The 24,864-nt window shown below is 44.8% G+C and overlaps 1 protein-coding gene across 3 annotated transcripts in view; it reads right to left on the bottom strand.

Annotated features, from left to right (window-relative positions):
- RAMP2 (receptor activity modifying protein 2) overlaps positions 1 to 24,864 on the bottom strand; it is a 52,350-nt gene that overhangs the window by 4,137 nt on the left and 23,349 nt on the right. For 2 of the 3 annotated variants that reach the window (XM_066586022.1, XM_066586023.1), the window contains exons 2-3: positions 2,305 to 2,412; positions 122 to 229 (exon numbers count right to left, since the gene is read on the bottom strand). In XM_066586022.1, coding sequence (XP_066442119.1) covers positions 122 to 229; positions 2,305 to 2,412 — 216 coding nt within the window. The remainder of the gene's footprint in view (positions 1 to 121; positions 230 to 2,304; positions 2,413 to 24,864) is intronic. The other variant, XM_066586024.1, reaches the window with a different exon arrangement.

Genomic DNA, 24,864 nt, shown 5'->3' with positions numbered 1-24,864 from the left:
CCGAGTCAAACTTGTTGAACAAGGTGACAGAATCCCTTTAATAATATTTTGAAAGTTCCAAGTTCAACTGTCTTTATAAATATGAACATTTCCATTATTAATAAGCACAGGCTATACTTACAGCGGATTTCATAGGGTATATCTGTCATATTGACGCTTGTCTTATTAACATGTGACTCGTGGCCTGTAGACTGCGTTGCATTCTCCACTGCTGCCATTGAGCCGAAAGCTGTTGGAAAATTCATTGATTATAAAGTGTCACCAGAAACCCGTTCATTAGGATATCAGATAACTGGATTTTTTTTTATTAGCCATTCTCACACATTTCCATTGCCTCTCAAATATCAACATTCACTTAGATGATACCGTCTCTATTTCCCATATCTCCATTAGCTCCGACCTCATAGGTTTTAGCCACATAAGGGAAGCTCAATTATTTAATGTTCAGGTAACATACATAACATTGTAACAGTATGGAGAAGAAATACCATACAAGCAGCACTCATTCGTTGCCCTGCAAAGGCAGGATCCAGGGGTGCACAGCCTCAAATCGGAACCTGGATCACGATTCCACAATCCAAGGAGAAAGTAAGGTGTAGAGGGCAGCACTCAGATGCACAAGCATGACAAAGACCGGTAGGAGACTGGTCGAAACATTGCAGCCAAGTTTTATGACGGAGGAATAAAGTTTGTTGTGTTTTACTGCATCCGAGAGCTGCCTCTACACCTTACTTTCTCCATGGATTGTAACATAGTATGTTACCCTGAAGGGACAGAACGTCTATCTAGTTCAGCCTCTTTCCATCCCCCCTTGTTGATCGAGAGGAAGGCAAAAACAAACAATGAGGCTGAGGCCAATTTAGCCCATTTGGGGGGAAAAATTCAGTCAGAATAATCCCTGGATCAATGTTTTGAAAGTTCCTACCCGACTCCAAGACCCGAATCAACAACCCCGCTGGTAATTTAATGTCTGTATATTCTGTAATATCATAGCGCTCTAGAAAGGCATCTAGTCCCCTCTTAAACTTCTCTATCAATTTTGCCATCACCACGTTCTCAGGCAGAGAGTTCCACAGTCTCACTGCTCTTACAGTAAAGACCCCTGTGTTGGTGATGGAAATCCTAAAAGGATAGAATCATAAAAGGTAGATGAATAATGTATTGTCATTATCCTTTTTCTAACAATATAGGAGGCCTTCATGTTTTCTATCTAACCTGTCATTAATCATGAAGCGGTCCCAGTACTGTGGCAGCTGATGCTACTTTAGGCCTAGGCACTGTATCGGGGGGTGTAAAAAGATGCGTAGTCAGACTGTTTAGATCAGGGCAGGTGGCACACTTCGGCACAAGAAACAAGCTAGAGGTCTGGTCGCGGAAAACAGGTCCAAATGGTAAATCAGGCCAGAGGTCAGGGCAGGCCAGGGACAGTAGCATATTCAGTATAACAAGCAACATCAGGAGTGTAATAACTGATAGCCAAAGTGGGGAAAGCAGAGAGTCAGAATGATCCTGATAGCACTTCGAGTGAGGCCAAAATGACTACAATACTCAGGCATCCTTCACAGCCAGAGATAGCTGATAGGCGGGGGAAGAATTGTTTTGTGCACTCCAGCCCTTTAGAACCCCCCTCCTCCCAGGACATAGCCTCTTTTGGTTCAAAGGACCCAATGATTTTGGGGGGATTTTAAGCTCCACTTTTCAAAGCCATCACTTTTTTATTTTACCGTTGACATGGCCGTATAAGGGCTTGTTTTTTGCGTGGCGAACTGTAATTTTGTATTGGTATCATTTTTCGGTGCAAATAATGTATTGAAAAACTTTTATTAATTTTGTTAGAGCAGGGAGAGAAAACACATAAAATCTGCCATTGTTTTGTTTACAGCTTCAATCATGCAGCATCAACGTCCTACAGTATTGTTCCACTACAACATTGTTCTGCATATACAAGAAATGATCATGTTCTTGTTACATGCTGTTTAAAGGGATTCTGTCACCAAATTCATGAAGTCTGACTTGTAGCTGAGCTCTGAGTCATAGGGGTGGGCCGCGCCGGCCTCTCCCCGCCCACGGCATGTAGAGTGACAGCTCTCTCCCTATACAGAAAAAGGGACAGAGCTGTCAGTCTGCATGATATCGGTGGGGAGAAGTCAGCATGGCCCACCTCTATGGCTCAGAGCTCAGCTCCCAGTCAAACTTGTTGAACAAGGTGACAGAATCCCTTTAATAAAATTTTGAAAGTTCCAAGTTCAACTGTCTTTATAAATATGAACATTTCCATTATTAATAAGCACAGGCTATACTTACAGCGGATTTCATAGGGTATATCTGTCATATTGGCTCTTGTCCTATTAAAATGTGACTCGTGGCCTGTAGACTGCGTTGCATTCTCCACCGCCGCCATTGAGCCGAAAGCTGTTGGAAAATTCATTGATTATAAAGTGTGTCACCAGAAACCCGTTCATTAGGATATCAGATAACTGGATTTTTTTTATTAGCCATTCTCACACATTTCCATTGCCTATTAGTTAAGAATTTAAGCCTCTATGTCTCTATTTCCCGTATCTCCATTAGCTCTGACCTCATAGGTTTTAGCCACATAAGGGAAGCTCAATTATTTAATGTTCAGGTAACATACATAACATTGTAACAGTATGGAGAAGAAATACCATACAAGCAGCACTCATTCGTTGCCCCGCAAAGGCAGGATCCAGGGGTGCACAGCCTCAAATCGGAACCCGGACCACGATTCCACAATCCAAGGAGAAAGTAAGGTGTAGAGGCAGCACTCAGATGCACAAGCATGACAAAGACCGGTAGGAGACTGGTCGAAACATTGCAGCCAAGTTTTATGACGGAGGAATAAAGTTTGTTGTGTTTTACTGCATCCGAGTGCTGCCTCTACACCTTACTTTCTCCTTGGATTGTAACATAGTATGTTACCCTGAAGGGACACAATGTCTATCTAGTTCAGCCTCTTTCCATCCCCCCTTGTTGATCGAGAGGAAGGCAAAAAAAAACAAAAACAATGAGGCTGAAGCCAATTTAACCCCTTTGGGGGAAAAAATTCAGTCAGAATAATCCCTGGATCAACGTTTTGAAAGTTCCTACCCGACTCCAAGACCCGGATCAATAACCCCGCTGGTAATTTAATGTCTGTATATTCTGTAATATCATATCGCTCTAGAAAGGCATCTAGTCCCCTCTTAAACTTCTCTATCAATTTTGCCATCACCACGTTCTCAGGCAGAGAGTTCCACAGTCTCACTGCTCTTACAGTAAAGACCCCTGTGTTGGTGATGGAAATCCTAAAAGGATAGAATCATAAAAGGAAAAGGTAGATGGATAATGTATCGTCATTATCCTTTTTCTAACAATATAGGAGGCCTTCATGTTTTCTATATAACCTGTCTTTCTTGATTATATAATATTGTTGATCTAAGATTGGACTAGCCATGAATGGCAGAGGCTGCTCTATTTACCACATATTTAAAGGGCCACTCCGAGCCACATTGTTCCATCACTACCACCTCACTCGATGGCCTAGCACACTCTGGATGTCTCCTATGTATATTGCAGTCATTTCCATGCAGTGCAGCTTCCTGTCTGATACTTACCAGGCACCATCTTGAGTTTGAGGTGTTTTGTTTTTACTTTCAGATCAATCTCCTGATGCATCAGCACAGCATTACATGAGCAGTTAAAGGCTGTACCATCTCTGCTGCAGGAAAAACACTACCCCTAGTAGTAGTAAGCTACAGACCATAAGTATACAGTCAGGAGGATGAGCTGTGATCTCCTTTATCATAGCTTGAGCTTCTAATCATCAGCAGTAACTGTGATAGGAGTTTTTGTGTCCCCCTCTAGGCAGTTTGTATAGTAGGATCCATGTAGCAGCATCACAAAGACTGAGAAACTGACTAGAAACTAAACACATACACCCAAGTAAATCTGATCTGGTCAGAAATTAGTATACATGAACATCTGAGGAGGAGGCCAGAAGTTTTCATGGTAACTAAGGTAACACTAGTTTATGTACATATACTGGGGGGGGGGGCTAGTTACATAATGAATGGCAAAAAAATCACCCTTTAAGGCTAACTTTACACTGGCGACCTCGATATGGGGCCGTGAATCTCGCCCCCATATCGTTCTCCCCACCATGTGAATTACCTGAGGATGTGAGGCGGTTTCATATCAAAATAGCCTTGCATCACTTCAGAGAAGAAGCAATTGTTTTAAATGAAAGACCTCACTAAGCTGCCGCGGGTCCCATTGAAACCAATGGGAGGTGCAATGCAAGAGCATGCAAGGGGATAGAACATGCTGTGGTTTGTTTCCTGCATCACATCAGGGTGCCATGCAGGAAAGCTTTGCTCATGTATATCACCCCATTCAAAAGAATGAAGTTCATATTTGTGCGATTTTCTCACTCATGTGCAGCCGGCCTGAATTTAGTTTATTAAAGGCTTTGTCTGCTTTTGCAACCATTTTTTTTCTCCAATGCATATAAAATAAAAACAGCTTTACAAGTAATCTTCCTTAGGGTGGACACTCACTGGCGATATTTTCTTTCTTGCGCTGCGAGAACACGAGAAAACTCTCACCTCGCAGCGCAAGAAAGACGCCGGAATAGAACCGGCATATCGCTAGTGCTTTCAATGGGGCCAGCGGCAGCAGCGCTAGCCCCATTGAAAACATAGGGAGAATGATGCGGACTTCTGCCACAGCTGTGGCAGAAGTCCGCGGCATTCTATGCCATTGCTTTCAATGGGATCGGCACTGCTGCCGATCCCATTGTAAGCACTGCTTTCTGCCAAGCCCCGCAGTATGATTATTGGGGAAGGGCTTGAAATATAAGCCCTTCCCCGATAATCAGCAATAAGTGTTAAAAAAAATTACTCACCTCTCCGGCGCTCAGACACGTCCTCCGGCTGGCTCCCCGGCACTGCTGTTAAGCTCTTTCAGCAGGCGGGGATTTAAAAATTCCCACCTCCTGAAAGGGCTGTGCTGATTGGCTGAGGGCTCAGCCAGTAGCAGCTAGTGCTAAGCTATTGGCTGAATGCTCAGCCAATGACACATAGCCCTTAGCTATTCATTCATGAATAGCAATATCCTCCGCGGGGATGAAGGAAACTCCTGCCACACCTGTGACAGCTGTGGCAGAAGTCCGCGGCATTCTCCATCTCTTTTCAATGGGGCTAGCGCTGCGAGACTTTACCTTTACTCTCGCAGCGCAGTGGAGAAAAAAACGCCAGTGGGTGTGAGCCCTCAAAGGGATAGTGCTAGAATTCACTTTATAGGATATGTGATAAAAGTCTGATCAATTGGGGCCACGCTGCTGAGACCCACAATGATACTGAGGATGGGTATCCTGTATCCCCCTCTGCTTATCACTTTGGGATTATTGTTCATCTGCAGTGAGGAGGAGATTAAATGGAGCGGCCGTTGCGCATTTGTGGCGCCAGTCCATTCATTTTCAATGGAACTACTGGAGACATTTTTTATGAGACTCCCTTTGAAATGAATGAAGTAGCACCCCGCATCTGGGAGTGACGCTCTATTCAATTTGACATCACTGCGGGTGGGTGCAGCGAGTCCTCAGTGAAGAGGGGATTATGGGACCCCTGTTCTCAGGATAGGTGGGGGTCTTATCGATCAGACTTTTATCACCTATCCTATGCATAGGTGAAAAAAGTGAATTCTGGTACAAGCACTTTAAACACATCCTACAGGTCCTATACAAACCTACAAACTCAATGTAGTCCTATCATGCAGTGATATACCCTTTCATATGTCTCATACGTCTTACTAGCCAGAGACTTGTGCACCTTCAGCAGTAGCATCTACAAGATGTTCATTAACGGGTTAACCATCTGAATGCCTTGAGTGCTGTGCAGCCCTTGAAACAGAGTTTGGGATGTTTTACACTGTGTTGTCATGGGTGCATGAATTAGTGAAGCCATGCAAAGATAAGGGAAGCACTATATGTGGATTTTGGTGACCCAACTCTGGTTTTGATAGTTTTATAGTGGCTTTTTCAGCAACTAAACCACTTTATATGGTCACCACAATTTGAGACAACTTGTGTTAATATAACATCCAATGTGATAACAAGCAAAGTGCAGATCACTTTATTTACCTAAAATTATGTTTTTGTGCTGAAAAATCACTCTAAGGTGTTGGCCACTAAGAGTCGCCCTTCTAAATTGACATTCACTGCCTGTTGTCAAGTGAAGCATGTCTCTAGTAACAGTCACCAAGAAGTGGTGGAGATGGATGTTGTCTCATGCTATCCATAGAACTCTATGAAGAGAAGAGAAGGAGCTGCTGCAGAGGGAGAGGAAAGCAGAGACTAACACAGACACGGCTGCAGGTAATAATAAGTTATTTACTTTATTACAGCTACCGAAATCCAATATACACTGCTCAGTACTGCTGTAAGATGCCCTCCATGATGTTATTTATATGTGTCACACAGCCTGCGAGAGCAGAATCTGCAGTTTTCTCCATGTGCAGTGTGTAGAGAAACCATAGCAGCGCCAGCGTCCCAGATCACATGGGCCTGCCTTACTTAACCCCTCTTCCTTGGCTCGGTTTCCTCCTCTAGCTGTGGTGAAATCCCATTCTTGCGATGTGCGGCTCTCGACCCCAGTGGACATTCACACTGACATTCGCACCTCATCTTAGTGACGCATCGTGCCGGAAGCCCAGCGTTGTTGACTATTGCGCTGTTTGCGCTGACATCAGTGGCTACAGGAGGTAGCTGAGGAAGTGTGAAGAAAGGCAGGACTGCATGACTCAGCCCACCTCCATTTTTCGAGATGGGTCGTTTTGCATACAGGGCGCCAAAGCATAAATGTTTGTTTTTAAAGTTGTTCTACAACTTTCCCATTTTACACACATATGTTAATGCCGTGTTCCATGTGATGCATGGTAGTATGTTGCATGCTCATTTTCAATATTCTGGTGACAGAATCCCATTAATAGCAACACAGAAATCTACATTCTGCTGAAATTGACTACATCATCAAAAGTTACCATGTAAGTTACAGTTCCCATACTAGTCAGCGGTTACAATATAGAAGTATATTGGCTATTTTGTATCTGACACTAAAACACACTTCCCCTTCAGCTCCCAGCCATCAATTTTAGAGCCTGACCTTGTTTTGACACCTCCTTTCCCAAGCTTCGTTTCCTTCCTGCCCATTAATGTATGTGAATGTTCCTGTCACCTCCCTGCTTGTGTTACCCCAGCAAGGCTTATTTTTTCTGATGCAGCCTTTCCTCTCTCTCAGTTTCTTTACCTTGTACTCGTCTTACCTTTTTTCTTTTACAATTATGCAATTCAGTTTTTATAAAGGTCTAATTTTCCTGTAAGGGTATATAAAGTGGGTTCCAAAAAGAACCGAGATTTCTTGCAAGCCCTCCCCTTTCCTTTGGCAGGAAAGCAAAGGAAGGTTGAACCCACAAGGGGATCAGCAAGTAAGTCAACGCACTGTAAAGGGCTCTGGAGCTCAGCATATGTCATACATTAGCAGACAGTGGTCTGTAACATATTGCAAACAATCAAGGTGGTTTGTATTATCTGCTTCCCTGGTGCAATAGGAAATTTGATTCAAGCAAGAGGAGATCACATTATTACTATGATTATAACATTCTGTCTACTTTCTGATACTGTACAAAGATGTATAAACCAGATGAAGAAAAAGTATGCTTTTCCCTAAGTGAAAATTTCCAGCATTCTGGGATTTATTTATAAAAAATAACAATTGTTACCACTTTTATGAATTGAAGTCATTAGTAAAATAGCTTATAGTGGAGTTTATGAAACGCCTCAAAGGGATTGTTCCAGAAGTGCAAGTTATCCCCCATCCAAGGTATGGGAAATGACTTGCTGCTTGGTGGGGGTATCAGCTGCTGAAACCCCTACTGATCAGAGGGTCCCGTGCCCCCTGTTCTCACTGTAGGCTTACTGCATTCCCGCAGTGTGGAGGAGAAAGAATGGCGCGATAGTCGCGCAAGCGTACTGCACGCTCCATTAATTTTCAATGGGACTGCAGAGATAGCTAAGCGGCATGCACTTGGGTATTTCCATCAGCCCCATTGAAATGAATGGAGCGCTGACTGTGCTTGCTTGGCCACCGCTCTATTCATTGTGACGTCACTGTTGGTCGAAGAAGCATCCCTGCAGTGACGAGAAGAGGGGACCATGGGAACCCCGATCTCAGAATAGTTGGGGATTCCTACAATCTGCAAGTTATTCCCTATCCTGTTGATATGTGATAACTTGTAATTCTGATACCACCCCAGGGAATCTGTCAGCTCCAACATGCTATCCAAACTGCATGATGTTATAGAGCATGAAGAGCTGGGTAGATGGATATAGCTGTATGGGGAAAGATTCAGTATAACTTGTATTCTATTCATATATATCTATGCACATTCTGAGCTGAACAGTCCTGTGGGCGGAGCTATCAGTGATTGGCAGCGGTCTGTAAATGATTACATACAGAAAAAGCTGTCAATCACTAATAGGACCACCCATTGGACTGTCCAGCTCAGAATATCCAGAGGTTTAAATGAATAAAATACACATTGCACAGAATCTTTTCACATAGAACGATGGGGAGGATTTACTAAGCCCAGCATTTCTGACACCAGGCTTAGTACAATTTCCCCCGGTGCACAATGCTTCTAGTAGACAAAAACGTACACGCCTCTTCATGTATTACGCACTTCCCTGCAGCTCCGTGCGTCTTGAGAGAAATGTATGGCAAGTCTTACCTGGCGCAAATTTCGGGTATAATTTATGCCAGTTTCTGGTGTAGGTTATATAGAAATATTTCATTCCAGCCATGCCCTACCCCCCCTGTCAAGCTCTGTCCTCTTTTTAAAAAGTATCGGGGCCGGCACAAAAAGAAGAAAAATTGCCAATTTTTTTCACAAACACTACGCCTGATACCAGGTTTAGTACAATTTTCCACGGTATGCTTAACATATGAAGAGGCGCACATCTCTTTATGTATTCTGCACTTCCTGGGAGCTCCATGTACCTTTAGAGAAATGTGTGCCAGCTCCAACTTGGCCTACATTTTTGGCATAATTTACTCCAGACTCCGGCGTACATTATGTATAAACTTGTCGGTGCAGGGTGGCCACAGCCGCTCCCAGCGAGTTCTATATACTTAAAAAAAAAGTGATGGGACCGGTGCAACAAGAAGAAAAGACGCAATTTTTTTTGCAAATACCCACTTACGCAAAACTCTGCGACAGATTGGCTCAATTACAGATGTATACTTGATGCTCATTAGCATGGGAATGCTTCATTCTTTGGTTCTGCATTGGTTACTCGTGGTAAAACAGAATTCCATCTAAAAGATATACAGCACAAATCTGATCACCTACAATACATAGTTGGGTGTATTGGTCAATGTGCCATGTTGGTCCCGATCTGTTAGTGGGTTATATAGCCAAGGCATCTCTCAGCTGAATTACACAAAGGATAACAAAGTTCAGTCTGAACGCCCTGGTAATGCAGCGCTCCGTTCATTCATGTTTTGAAACACTTCTGTCCAAGAAATGGATTCCAGCTGCTGTTCCAGAAGACTTCCCGGCATCAAAAGCTATTTTATACCAAAAACCCCTTTGTAGCTCTACAAGACAAAGGTCTGCTTATCTCTGGACAATAACAGATACATTCTATTAGCAAACAACCTTCTTTCCATAAGTAACATACGACCATGGAAACTAACATTAAACGGGTTTTAAACATGAAGAATGGGTGTGAATGGATTCTTTTGATGTTTTTACTGAATGTTTCTTTAGTAACTGGTCTCCATGTTAGTGGGATCTGACGGCCTTTTTTTGTAACTACAAGTATGCCCTGCCCATTTACTTATCTTTACCAACTACAGAGCTTCAGGTTTAGTGTAATCAGTAGAGTATGTCCAACAATATCCTGAGGTGCATCAAGTTAGTGGCATCTGCAAACTGATGAACTAGACCTGCAATTTATAAATGAGCAAAGAGAAAAGTGCTCCCAAAACTAGTAAAAAAAAAAGTACCCATTTTAGAGTTGACCTGTCACCTCTCTACAGCACCATAAACTAAGTTATGGTGCTGTAGGGGTAGGTGACAGGGAGCTAGAAGCGGTATTTGTTATACTCACCTGCTACCTGGTTCCCGCGGTGCCCACCACTGACGTCCTCACGTCGCACTGAATATCCAACTACAAAGTGAGTCGTGTAAAGAGCTGGATGTTCAGCGTGGCACATGGACCTCAGAGGGGGAACAAAGTAGGTAGCGGGTGAGTATAAAAAGTACTGTGCCTTACCTGACTGTATAACTTAGTTTATTGTACTGAAGGGAGGTATCAGGTTCCCTTTAAGTATTTTCTAGATTTTTGTCAGTATTTGGAGCTTCTAACAGATGATGTTCACTTAAATGTAAAATATCTCCTGAAGTCTGGGGGCTGGCATCACCACCGTTCTGTTGAATTAAAGCATACTTCCAGTTAGAGATAATAAAAATGTCATAATGCTCTTAGATCCTCATGTATAGTGCCGCAGTACTTTTCCATGTCCTGCAGACCTGTTCTTTTTTAATTTCAGAGCCCCGTGTGCTGCAGAGTGGTAAGGCAGCAGAAATGCAGTCCTAAGCTCTCACTCACGACCTGAAGGTTGCAAGTTCAATTCCTCCATGGTTCAGATAGCCGGCCCAAAGGTTGATTCGGCTTTCCATCTTCCCGAGATCGGTGGGGGGTAATAAATAAAAAAAAGATGACTGGGAAGGCAAACCACCTCGCAAAAACAGTCTGCCAAGAAAACGTCATGATGTCACCTGAAGAGTCAGTCATGACTCGGTGCTTGCACCAGGGGACTTTACCTTATCCTTGTGTAAGGACTTGTAAAGTGATGTGTTTCGCACATCAGACATCACACAGAAGGAGTATCCATGTACTGTCTGATGCAAGTTGCGCCCGAGAATCTCATCTGTGTGCATATGGCCTTATTTATGTGTGCCGTGGTACATGAAATTGGATGCTGGGTTCTATGAAAAAGTAACTGGATTTCAAGCTTAGCTTAGCATTTTTTCGTGTTCTTTAATGAGTACTTTAACCCTTGTGTTGTGGATTGCAGTCTTGGAACATTTATGTTAAAGTGTGGATTTTGTTGTAAGACTTTGTTATTCATAAGAAAATGTTCATTTGTTTAAAGGGGTTGTCCTGCGCGAAACGGCTTTTTTTTTTTTTTCAATAGGCCCCCCGTTCGGCGCGAGACAAACACAAGGGATGGGTTAAAAAAAAAAAAGTTTAGTACTTACCCGAATCCCCGCTCTGCGGTGACTTCTTACTTACCTTACCAAGATGGCCGCCAGGATCTTCACCCACGATGCACCGCGGGTCTTCTCCCATGGTGCACCGTGGGCTCTGTGCGGTCCATTGCCGATTCCAGCCTCCTGATTGGCTGGAATCGGCACATGTGACGGGGCGGAGCTACGCGATGACGCGTAGAAGGGGGCGGAGCCAGAACGCCACTCGTGCCGAGACCCAAGAGAAGGGAGAAGACCCTCCTGCGCAAGCGCGTCTAATCGGGAGATTAGACGCTGAAATTAGACGGCACCATGGAGACGGGGACGCTAGCAACGGAACAGGTAATTGAATAACTTCTGTATGGCTCATATTTAATGCACGATGTATATTACAAAGTGCATTAATATGGCCATACAGAAGTGCTTACCCCCACTTGCTTTCTCGGGACAACCCCTTTAATGCAACTGTTTCTTTTACATGTTGTACCTCCAGGTGATGGCTGAAATGGTAAGATGAGCTATGGAGGTGGTACCTGATATAACTAAGCATCCCCCAAGCTCATGAAATTCTGCGGAGTAGCGGAAGTAGGTATGCTGTGGAAGCAGCAGATATTGGTCCAGGGAGAAGGGAAAGAGCTATAATCCCGTGGACTGTTGGGAATCACAAAGATCAAGTGTTGCTGTGCAAATAAGTTAGAAGCAGATTGAGTAACAAGTCGCTTATGCCTGAAACAGAGCCCTGCACCATTCACTTACAAACTTCTGTACCGAACGCTTAAGTGACGGAGAGATATCACTGGTGTTTATGGTACCTGAAGATCCTGTTAATAAAAGTTTTGTTGAGCAAGAGCTGATTTAGTCCTTCCGTGGTGATTCTTCTATGTGCTGCAGGCTATTGGGTAAGGCCTGTGAAAGGGCCTTCTCTCTGTACTTCCTGGTAGTAGTCCAGAGGAGAAGAAAGGAACTCGTTGGCTCTGCGCTTTTCTACTAAAAGCCCTGCATGAAGAGCCCCCTACTTTCACTCCCTTTAAAGACCTACAGATGGCTAGTAATTTTATGTTTGGATTTAATATACAACTTATTTTTGATATCTCACAGCAGGGAGGAAGTAAAGGGCTGCAGCAGTTCAGTTCTCCTAAATTAAACTTGAAATGAGGTACACTTTAGTTGACTTTCTGTACTTGGGGGAGGCATGGACCACTTTGCCTCTGATTTACCTTTTACTTAGGCATTTATGTAGCTTGCATTAGCTTAGTGAGCGAACCCAATGATTTCAGTGATTGAACAAATAGTAGTTAACTAACATTCTTAGAAGATGAACCGTCCGTGGGGTTCTGCAACGGTCAGGAAGCCTGATCTGCCATTCTTCAAGACAAATGGTGTTACATCTGCTGTGTAAACTATGCTGCCTTACAAAACATCTGCACAATAGAACACTCCAAGTACTGCAAACAGCTTTCCGTGTTATAGCTTTTCATTTTGCTCAACCCCCTAACCACATAGGTCGCAAAGCCAGCTGCTCGAACCATGGCTGGATTTATTAAACAAAGTAGAAAACCGCTCAGCGATGAGTTATTAATGAGCACTGAAAGGTGTTGAAATGTTAGGAAATGACTCCATAGTAGCAATTAAAGTAATTGCAGAATTACCTTAGAGGGGGGAGAGTTAAGGGAAAGAGAATGGAACAGTTGCAATAATAGATTGAATTTTCAGGCTGATGACACATTCATTCATAAGGTCCGAGTGTGAAAATAGGGGAAAATACAATAGGAAATATTTTTCCTTAGGTTACATATACTGTAGACTTTAACCCTTTCCAATCCACTGTCTGACGTCTGAAGACATTCTGATTGAAGGCTGTACAGCTCCAATGTCAGAAGCCGTCCGGCAGGGTATTCTTACTGTAGATCACTGGCAGCTCTGTTGTCAGGGGTCTCTCCATCAGGTCCCACACCATAGTACTGGCTCTAGACAGCAGATGGCACCATTGTATAATGGCAGAAAGGGAGAGCCCCCTAGGAAACCCTGAATCCAAAATTGGATTGCAAAGGGTTAAATAGTAAATGGAAGAAATAACCAATTGTCTTTTTTATGAACTCATCTGACCAGATCATTTGAAGCTATACATTTTACTAGTTCTTCTTCCCCTAGGGTCTGCTATCAACTTCATGAAGAGGAGAAGATGGACAGTTATATAATTTATTATTGACCTCTGTGGGGGCAGAATGAGGTGAGTAAGATCCAGACTCATGTTTACTGTAACTAGTTCATTCACAATAGCGCTGTGGGAAATCTAAGACAACTGAGGAATCGGGAATCGTATATGTCTTCTCAATAGCACATTATAAAACCACTCTGTAAGTTTAAGAAATGTGCATTGAATGATTGATAGATCATATAGCATCAGCCGGTTCTTTTTAAGGTCAGTCATTGGCAGCAGTGCATGATAGAGATGGCTTTGTGCAGTGAATGCAAGTAGTAATGCTGGTCACCTTACAAACCTCTTAGGATCTGTGCCTAAAGGCCCATTTAGACATGATGATTATCGCTCAAAATTCACTCAAAAGCAGTCTTTTGAGCAATAATCGTTGTGTGTAACTGCACTGACATTGTGCAGTTTTCATTAAGCCGTCGCTCATCGTTGTCTTTCAGTGTGCTGAAAGACAACGATCAGCCTTATCAGGAATTCACAGCGGGATACAGCTGATACTATTGTTTTAGCTATATCCCACTCCCTGAACACAGGCTGGGTATGAAGAACAGAGCTTTCCAGCTGCGTTCTTCATACCCCGCTTGGAGCACTCAACTGTATAATAGCCGGGTGCTCCGAGCAGAGAACAGCTGGATGCAGAAGACAAGCAGCCCTGCTTGTCTTCTGCATACCCCGCTCGGAGTGCTCAACTCTATAACAGCCAGGTGCTCCGAGCAGAGAACAGCTGGATGCAGAAGACAAGCAGCCCCGCTTGTCTTCTGCATACCCCGCTCGGAGCGCTCAACTGTATAACAGCCGGGCGCTCCGAGTGGGGAACAGCTGGAAGCAGAAGACAAGCAGCCCCTTTTGTCTTCTGCATCCCCCGATTGGAACGCAAGGTGATCGCTCAATACTCTATTCATTTTAATATGATGATGATGTCCTCCTCGATGTGTGCGTCGACGACAACACCCTAGCCTAGCATTATGCCTGAGGAAGGGCCCTGCGAGGTTGGAAAGCTCACAATAACATTATGTATTTTTGTTAGCCATTAAAAGGTATTATATCTACAAGATTACTTGGTTTCTCTTGCTGGGAACAATCACACTTTACCCTAACTTCTGGCGTGCTTTCGAATGTGTGATGCAAAAGTAGAAGAAGACTTGTATTACTGCAGTCCTTTACTTCGACCCCTCTCTTGTTAACTGCAGGAGAGGGAAAATAGCTAAAATAACTCGCTTATCTGACCCAAACAGAGAATTACAAGCTATTTCTGTGCTTGTAAGACAGACGTTGCTAGTCCAAACAGTTCTGTGATGACAGCAGCACTGGCACTGCTTCAGTCACTCTGTCTGTTGTCTGAGAGGTGCGAATATGGTAGGTAGAGGAGAGAGGAATGCCAAGAGCTAGCAGGTTTGGAGAAATAGTGCCCAGGCTGCACAAATTTGGGGGAAGTCAGTGATCTTTTTGCAAAATGCAGCATGCTCTGGGTATGTTTTTTTCTGGCGTTTTATTTTGGCTGTGTACTATGTGTAATAATATATAGGCCTAAATGGCCCAATAAAAATCAATGGGGTTTTATCACTGTGGGCAAAAAATGCGCCTGTAATACGTAGCCAAAATGTGTTCCTGTGAGAGAGCCTTTAGACTTCTCTATAGGACTTAAAAAGCATCAGACAAACAACTTAACATTTTAAGATAATGTAAAGAGGTACATAAATACTGCTTAATTAACAAAAAATTAATGTAGGCTCAAGTTACTAAGAAATGTTGTAATGGAAACCAGGTGGAACAGAGACCACAGAGGCCACCTTTGGTCTTTGGTTGCATCTTTAAAGTCAATGATTCCATTGGGGGTTCCATGTTAATAGCGTTTTCAGGTAATCAAAGGAAACCCCAGGACAGAAAGCTCAACATAGAGCTTAGATGTTGTGTGAACCTAGCATTAGAGATTTTACACATTTTTAACTTAGAAAGACTTATTAATATATTCTGCACTTCATGAGGGCTATTTTGCTTTGGGAGAGTTATGATCTGATGACTCCCATTTGCAAAACTCTTGGCTGCCACATTCCCCGTGCACTGCAGTGGAAAAGTGGCCATGCAGTCATGCCCATTGAAGTCTATGAATTTTATAGAATGAACTGAACGTTGCATACTTGGCCAGTCATTAAAAAATGAGATGGTACCAGATTCAGAGTTCACCAATTCTGTGATTCACCCTAAGGCCTCCCTCACACAGGTGTTTTTGTACAGCGTTTAGCGCTGCGTTTTCAGCCCTGTGCTAAACGCTGTACAAGGCTCCCATTCAGTTCAATGGGGCTGCTCACACAAGGCTGAAAACGCTGTGTTTTGAAAGCATTGCATGTTCTATCTTTGAGCATTTTCAGCTGAGTCTCCCATTGAAATGAATGGGCAGCGTTTTCAGCTGCGCTGAAAACGCAGCGTTTTGCAAACGCCCTGTGTGAGGGAGGCCTAAATGTTTAAAATGGAACTACCCTTTTTAATTCAGTGTTCCCAACAGAATATGTTTTAAGCTAACAGATGAGCGCATTTCATATGTGTATGGAAAATCTGTAAATCTAGTTATATAGTGGCCTGAAAAGGGGCACTGTATAGTGCTGTTTAGCTGTAGGGACCAGTAATATAATAACCGGCCCTGGCGGGTTAATCTGAGTCATTTTGCACAGCTGATGCAGGTAGTCTAGCAACCAAATAGGTTGTGATTGGCTGCAGACAGACTAGTCAGGTGACAGAGGCGATAAATAGCCGGACAACGGTCGCTGGGGGCAGAAGTGGCAGAGAGAGCAGATCAAGCAAGACAAAGAGAAACAGGAGAAGAAATAAAACAGAAAAACGGAGAAGCAGAGTAAGGGCTCTTTCATGCGAGCATATATCGGCCGCCGTTTTCACGATGTGAGGTGTAAAAACACATGAACGGGCGCACAAATCTAACGTTTGTGCGCCCGTTCAGAAGACATTGGCCCCCGGTGCATATATGCCATTGCCCCTTCCCTCCCCCTCGCCGGCTCACCTCCTCTCCCCTCCCCTCTGGCTGATTGCAATGGGAGGGGGACAGAGCTAAGCGCTGCCCTGTCCCACCTCCTCCCATTGCTGGCTGCGGACAAGGGGCGGGAGCTTAGTTTCGCCCCCATCCCGTTCCCTCCCATTGCAATCAGCCGGCGGGGAGGAGAGAAGAGGGAGTTTAGCAGTCATGCTGCTAAACTCCCTCCCACCTTTCTTCTCCGGCCGCTATCATTGGCTCCCATGGGAACCCATGCAGCGGCCGACATATTCCGGCCCAAAAGATACTTTATGGACTATCTTTTGGTCCCAACGTAAAAACTCCCGGAGCTATATTGGCCAGCCGGGCGCTTTTACATCACAGCCATACAGCCATGTGATCTGATGCATTGGAATCCAATGCATCAGATCACAGCGTATATCGGCTGACCTTAAAAACAGCGGGCCGATATACGCTCGTGAGAAAGAGCCCAAACAGTGAGTAACAGAGAAGAAGAGTCAGCTGTGTCAGTGAGTAGAGGAAAGGTAAGAGAGAGAGCTGAGATGAAGAGAGGGGATAAAAGGGGGATAAAGAAATAACGAGATGTTAATATGAAGAGGAATGGAGAAAAGAAATTCAGATTAAGCTCCTAGGATATAAATGTGATAGACACATAGTATCTTCATTGTTGCAAAATTGCATATCATTTAGGCCGCCTGCACACGGGCGGAAATCCCGCGGCGGGATTTCCCGCGGGATTTCCGCCACTGAAAGTTTGCATAGGAGTGCATTACAATATGCACTCCTACGCAGACGGCCGCGGTTTGGCCGCGCGAAATCTCGCGCGGCAAACAAACCGCGGCGTGTCCTATTTTTGTGCGAGGCACGCACTCACCCGGCTGCCGGCTCCGGTCTGCGCATGCGCCGGCTGCGCCGCAGCCGGCACATGAAAGAGCCGGGGGCCGCCAGGCGCAGGTGAGTACGCGCTCGTCCCTGCAGGCTCTCGGGTCGGCTCCTGCGGCGAGAATTCTCGCTGCCGGATCCGACCCGCTCGTCTGCAGGCGGCCTAATTATTCACTGTGTGTGTTGAAGAGAATTACCTCATTCCCCTATCTGACTTAATAATAATACCGTGTTTACTACAAGTTAAGCAGAATATCTGGCTCCGTGTGTTATTCAGCACCTCACTACTCACTACTACAAGTCGTGCCCATCATAATTACCCATTAAGTTAGCCCACCATAGTTACACGGGCATATACAAAAGGTAGTATTTTAAAAAGGCAGCATGCACTGGTTTCATCCATTTTCCGGAGGTGTACGCCCATCGAAGTCTATGGAGAGTGATCAAAATATGGATGCATCTGTTTTTGCATTCATTCCTATTATTTTCTAAAGTGCAAAAATCTTATTCTTTTTTGCAAAATAGAAAATAATATGAAGGAATTGAAATACTGATGAACTACTGATGCATCTTGTTACATAAGACCTCCATATAAACGAACGTTTACAAACCGGCGTGTGAAAGAGGGCTATCTCCATGCAACTGGGACAGATGTCCTGTAATGTGATCTATGGGGTCCTCCTATAATTCCTGCTCACAGAGGCCTCTTTCCCCTCATGTTATTTACAACTTCAAGCAGACAAAACAGCTGCGGTGCCATTTATTTTATTAGTCTCCGCATCCATTCCAGGACCGTGCTTGCAGCCAGACTTCGAGGGGCTCGTGAATACTGCTTTCCCACTATCTTGTCCGTTATGCTGGGTGGGATTTTCTTCTGGCAGTGGGGAAACGAGACTGGCAACGTCACCGGTTAACACATGTTCCAGGAGTAATGGTACTCATGTTTAAGATTACAAATCAGATCTCGGCTCAGAAACTTAGTTTCTTCCCCAAACCACATTTGTTTTCATATTTACAACACTATGAATGAAGTCCAGCTTGTGATAAAAGTTTGTTTTGAAGCTTAGGTTTTGACACATTATCCCGCTGATGGAGCAGATGAGGCTCTACTCAAAGGCTGCCATAACTGCTGGGAATTGTATAGTCTCTTTGGATAAAATATAGTTGAAATTAAAAATCTTCTTTTGACTTTATTGCAACATTTGCAAATGTGTTCCTTTGACACTTCATATGTTTGCAATTACTTGTTCCTTTTACTTGTGGTAGTAAATTTCCCTTTGCACTTCTCATTTGTTTAAAATCAGCATGGTACTTGTGTATAGCAAAGACTGCACACTGACATGACGGAAGTCATGCAACAGGGACTACTATCATGTAGGACTCCCCCCTTAGCCTGGCAAATAGCAACAACTCAATGTGGGATTGATTCCATGGGTCGAAGGAAGATGTTTGGAGGGATCTTGAGCCATGCCATTTGGATAGCCCCCCACAGCTCTGCGGTAGTTGTAGGTGCAGGATCTTTAATGCGAATGGACCTCCCCACCACATCCCATAAATGCTTGATTGGACGAATTTGCAGACCACAACACCACAAGAGGGACGTATCTTTTCAACAGAGATTTATGAAAACCACTATGGAGCTTCCCTCAAGCACACACTGAACAGGACTTGACAAAGCTTCTGACATCCCGGGCCATCCACGGCCACCAGTACAGACGTCTGCACAATTCCAACGTATCACGAATACCCGGGTGGCCTGCCAAGACTGAGGCATGAACTTCCTCCAAAACAAGTATGCGCAAGGCACTAGGTACAAACAACCTCCCTTCTGGAGGGGCACTCAGAGCACCTGACTGAGCTCAAAGAATTTGGCCAGAGATGTCAGAAGACAACGCCGCCGCCACCACCACCCCAGGGGATAGAATGCCCTCGGGTTGAGAGTCTTCTTGTTCAGGTGCCCCAAAACTGCAGGATAGAGCATCTGCTCTGACGTTCCTGGACCCTAGTACATACGTAACTACAAAATTAAAACGAGAAAAAAATAAAGCCCACCAGGCTTGTCGCGCATTCAGGCGCTTGGCAAACTCTAGGTAAGTCAAATTTTTCTGATCCGTAAATACAGTAATCTGATGTCTGGCCCCCTCCAGGAAGTGCCTCCACTCTTCAAATGCCCATTTGGTAGCCAGCAATTTTCTATTACCAATATCATAATTCCCTTCAGCCGGACTAGATTTCCTAGAGAAAAAGGCACAAGGCTGCAAATTAGAGAGTGAGGCAGTTCCCTGGGATAGGACAGCACCCACACCATGCTCGGACGTGTCCACCTCCACAACACATGAACAATTGAGATTAGGTTGTACCAATACCGGTGCCATGGAAAATGCCTTCTTAATGCGAGCAAAGGCTTTCATAGCTTTAGGTGACCAGACATTTACCTCAGTGCGCTTCTTGGTAAGGTCCGTCAAGGGTTTAGCCATAACTGAAAAATTCCGAATGATCTTAATGGTAAAAATTAGCAAAACCTAGAAAACGTTGTAACGCCTTTAAATTGGTGGGTTGACACCATTCAGTTATGGCCCAGACCTTATCTAAATCCATCTGAATAGCAGAAGGTGTTATGACATACCCCAAAAACGAGATCTCTTCGACCCCAAATTGACACTTCTCCAGCTTAGCGAACAAATGATGCTCTGGAAGACGAGAGAGCACAACACGTGAATGACTCAGATGCGTCTCCCAATGGGGGGAGAAAATCAAAATATCATCCAAATACACTACCAAACAAGTACCCAGAAGATCATGAAAGATGGCGTTCATAAAACCCTGAAAAATGTGTGGGGCATTGCATAAACCGAACGGCGTCACTAAGCACTCGAAATGCCCGAACGGAGTATTAAATGCTGTCTTCCATTCATCCCCTTCTCTACTCCTAATCCGGTTGTAGGCTTCCCTAAGATCGAGTTTGGAGAACCATCTAGCACCAATAACCTGATTTAATGAGATCGGGGATAAGTGGAAGGGAGTATTGATTCTTAAAAGTAATTTTGTTTAATGCTCGATAATCAATACAAGGCCAGAGACTACCATCCTTCTTTTCCACAAAGTCCCCGCAGGGGACTCAGAGGGACGAATATGCCCCTTGGCCAAACTCTCAGTTGCATACTCCTTCATGGCCTCCCGTTCAGGGACTGTAACATTGTAAATTCCCCCCTTGGGAATCTTACCTCCAGGAACAAGGTCAATTTTGCAATCCCATTCCCTATGAGGGGGCAACACTTCTGAAAGTTGCTTAGAAAATACATCAGCAAACTCTACTAAATATTTCGTCAGGCCAGGAACCTCACAACTGGAAGAATGCAGTTGGACGGATGTTAAATGATCTCCACAGCCCTCTCCCCACTGTATCAACTTAGAGACTGCCCAATCAATAACGGGGTTGTGAAGACGTAACCCCAAAACAATATCAACGGATAAATTCTCCATGGCTAGAAACGTACAGGTCTCAGTATGTAGAGGTCCTACTGAGAACGCTAGTTCAGGTGTCCTGGATCCCCGCAGTAGAGACAAAGCCCGTTCTTTAAGCGGAATGTCTTGCGATCTGGAGGTGACATATACACCAGTTCCATGGCTTCAGTATGGTTGCTGGGTAGAACGGAATTCTGCTCGTTTAGTGCGGGGGAGGAACTACCAGGTCTGGGATTAAGTCTGGCCCTAAGACGACAATCAGCCCGAACTGCTAAAGTCATGGCAGTCTCTAATGTCTTAGGCTCAGGATGAGACAACAGCAGTTCCTTAACTGACTCTGACAACCCGGTGAGAAATAAATCCTTTAGGGCCCGGTCATTCCACCCAGAATCAACACAGAACTGTTGGATTTGAGACCAAAAATCCTCGGCAGCACCCTTGCCCTGACAGAGACTTAACAATTTAGACACAGCATAGCCTGCTCGGTCTGGTTCATCATATATCTGACCCAAAGCTACAAAGAAAATATCCACAGACTGACGAGGGGGTGAATCAGGTGGTAAAGAAAAAGCCCAATTTTGGGGATCACCCCTTAGTCGAGAGATAACAGTACCCACCCTCTAGTAATCAGACCCAGAAGAGTGTGGACGCAAACCGAAGTATAATCTACATCCTTCACAAAAAACGCCTTCCGGTCACCAGAAAAGAAGTCAGGGAGTGTAACCTTTGGTTCACATACTGATACAGGACCACAAGAACCCATCACTGGAGCACCAGCTAACACTTGCTCATGGTGCTGGAGGCGGACTGACAAATCCTGCACCACCTCAGTCAGGCTTTGCACCTGGTTAACCAAAGCAGATACAGCCTCCATAGCCGGAATTACTTAGGGCCAGAAAAAACTGACTTGAAATTGTACAGTCCGTGTTTCTGTCAGGACTGGTTAGGAACCAGGGGGCACGGAAGTCCCTACACCAGCCCTCTCCCCTGTACCTGCCTACTTGCCCCCCTGGGCTAAACTCCAGGGCGACAACTGGGCGGCGGTCCCTACTCTGCACTAAGGAGGCCCCGTGACAGATAGGACAGAGAAGACCAACTAACCAAAAGCAACTGACAAAACACAACCTAAGAGTAAGGAACATAACGGGTTAACCAAACAGGAACGTCAGGCCGAGGGAAAGGACAAGCTCAGAGTAAAGGAAGAGCCGAGTCAAAAGCTGGAGACAGAACAGCTGTAGCGGGTGTTAGCTGGACAGGACCAAAAGAAACACTGGCACTGAGCTCCAGTCTAAGCCAAGCTAAATACAGGAGTCCCCACCTAGGGCGGGGTGGGGCGTGATGATGCGGCGCCCGGTGACGCAATAAACCCAGCCTACCTCCAGCCACGCCTTCTAACAGTAGGCACTACTTAATGGCATGTTTAGATGGACAAGTGGTCCTAATTAGAGATGAGCGAGCATACTCGCTAAGGACAATTACTCGATCAAGCATTGTCCTTAGCGAGTATCTCCCCGCTCGGAAGAAAAGGTTCAGCTGACGGCACGGGTGAGAGGTGAGTGGGGGGGAGAGAGGGAGAGAGAGATCTCCCCTCCGTTCCTCCCCGCTCTCCCCCGCCGCTTCCCACCCGCCGCCGGCAGCCAAATCTTTTCTTCCGAGCGGGCAGGTACTCGCTAAGGGCAATGCTCGATCGAGTAATTGCCCTTAGCGAGTATGCTCGCTCATCTCTAGTCCTAATCCTTCCCATAAGAGCACACCCCACACCAGCATAGAGCCACCACCAGCCTGCACAGTGCCTTGGTGACAATTGGAGTCCATGGCTTCATGGGGTTTGCACCATGCAGGAATTCTACCATTAGCCTGAAAAAATTAAAGCCATGATTCATTAGTTGCCAATCCTCTAGAGTCCAATTAGCAATCCCACGAACCCAGGAGAGGTGCTTTGTAGGGGTGTTAACAGAGGCACTCTGATGGTCTTGTTCTCCCATATACCAAGGAAGCTACAAAATGCTGCACTGACCAGCGGGATATACACGCGGGGCCTCCTGCATTGAATGTGTATGTGATTTTTTTCAGAGTTGCTTGTCTTTTTCCACGGTCAATTCTAGCCAGATGCTGCCGGTCATGACCATTAAGCCCCATGGGCGTCCACTGTGCTGTCTACTGTGGGTGCTAATGCCTTCAATTACGTGTTCCTGGTACACACGTGACATTGTGGATTGAGGAATGTTAAATGTCCACACAACTTTGGGGATGAAATGACTATCTATCTGGCACCCACCATCATGTCTTGTTCAAACTCTGTAATTCATGTTGCCTTGCCTTGAGCATGCTGGCCAGTGTTCAGTCTCACCCACCAGATAACACCTCACAACTAAAGGCCCATTTACACGGAGCGATGATCGCTTAAAAATCACTAAAAAGTGATGGTTTAAGCGATCACCATTGCGTTTAAACGCGCTGCCATCATGCACTTTTCGTGCACTGCTAGCTGATTGTTAAATTCAGTCCAACCAAAAAATCGTTCATCAGCCTTATCAGGAGTTCTCCACAGGGAGTGCTGATAGCATTGTTTCCCCCTGGAGAACAAAGGATCTGAAAGCAGATAAGAGCCCTCGGGCTATTAACTGCAATCAAGTGAAGGCTTCATTTGCACACTTAATTGCTATTAAGTAGCTACTTAATACTTTATGTAAAATGATCGCTCAAAGCTGTCACTCAAACTAACGTTTGAGCAGTCATCGCTCTGTGTAAATAGACCTTTATACAGCTGTGGTCGTTCCCAAGACGTCACCTGAGATAACATCACTTCATAATCAATTTACATACTGCTATCCCATCATCCATGTAAATAAATCATTTATAGTTTCAGTATGGCAATACACAGGTATGCTCTTGATAGGAGGGAAAGTATTTACCGTATATACCGGCGTATAAGGCGACGGGGCGTATAAGACGACCCCCCAACTGTCACCTTATACGCCGGTATTCAGTGGAGAAAAAAAAAAAATGTTATTACTCACCTCCCACGGCGTTCTGTCGCGCTCCGGCAGGATGTCGCTCGCTCCGGCAGGCTGTCGCTCGCTCCTCGTCCCCGCCGCAGCATAGCTTTCTGAATGTGGGGCTTGAAATCCCCGCTTCCAGAAAGCTAATACACACGCCGGCAGCCATGACATCATTGAATGGCTGTGATTGGCTAAAGCACACGTGGCTTCAGCCAATCACACTATTCAATGACATCATTGAATGGGTGTGATTGCTAACACGTGCGCCTTCAGCCAATCACAGCCATTCAATGATGTCATTGAATAGTGTGATTGGCTGAAGCCACGTGTGCTTTAGCCAATCACAGCCATTCAATGCTGTCATGGCTGCCGGCGTGTGTATTAGCTTTCTGGAAGCGGGGATTTCAAGCCCCGCATTCAGAAAGCTATGCTGCGGCGGGGACGAGGAGCGAGCGACAGCCTGCCGGAGCGAGCGACGTCCTGCCGGAGCGCGACAGAACGCCGTGGGAGGTGAGTAATAAAATTTTTTTTTTTTACACTTTTTTTTTTTTGTATTACCGGCGCATAAGACGACCCCCGACTGCAGAGCAGATTTTTCGGGGTTCAAAAGTCGTCTTATACGCCGGTATATACGGTAGTTTATTTTTTAACTTTCATCATGGAGTTTTTTGTTTAAATATTAACCCCTTAAGGACATGGCCTATTTTGGGCTTAAGGACGTAACGATTTTTGGCGGATTTTCATCTCCATTTTTCAAAAGCCATAACTCTTTTACCTTTCTGTCGACGCGGCCGTATAAGGGCTTGTTTTTTGCGTGGCGAACTGTAGTACAGTACTGTGTACATAGACTATATTGTAAAACTTTTATTATTTTTTTATGATAATAGGGAGAGAAAACGCATCAATTCTGCCATAGATTTTTTTTTTTTTTTACAGCGTTAATTATGCAGCATAAATGACACAATCTATTTTTTTCTGTGGGCCGTTAT

The sequence above is a fragment of the Eleutherodactylus coqui genome, chromosome 13 (genome assembly GCF_035609145.1).
Source record: "Eleutherodactylus coqui strain aEleCoq1 chromosome 13, aEleCoq1.hap1, whole genome shotgun sequence".
Lineage (NCBI taxonomy): Eukaryota > Metazoa > Chordata > Amphibia > Anura > Eleutherodactylidae > Eleutherodactylus > Eleutherodactylus coqui.
Note: the sequence above shows the minus strand (reverse complement) of the source record. Positions and strands in the feature narration are given on the sequence as shown.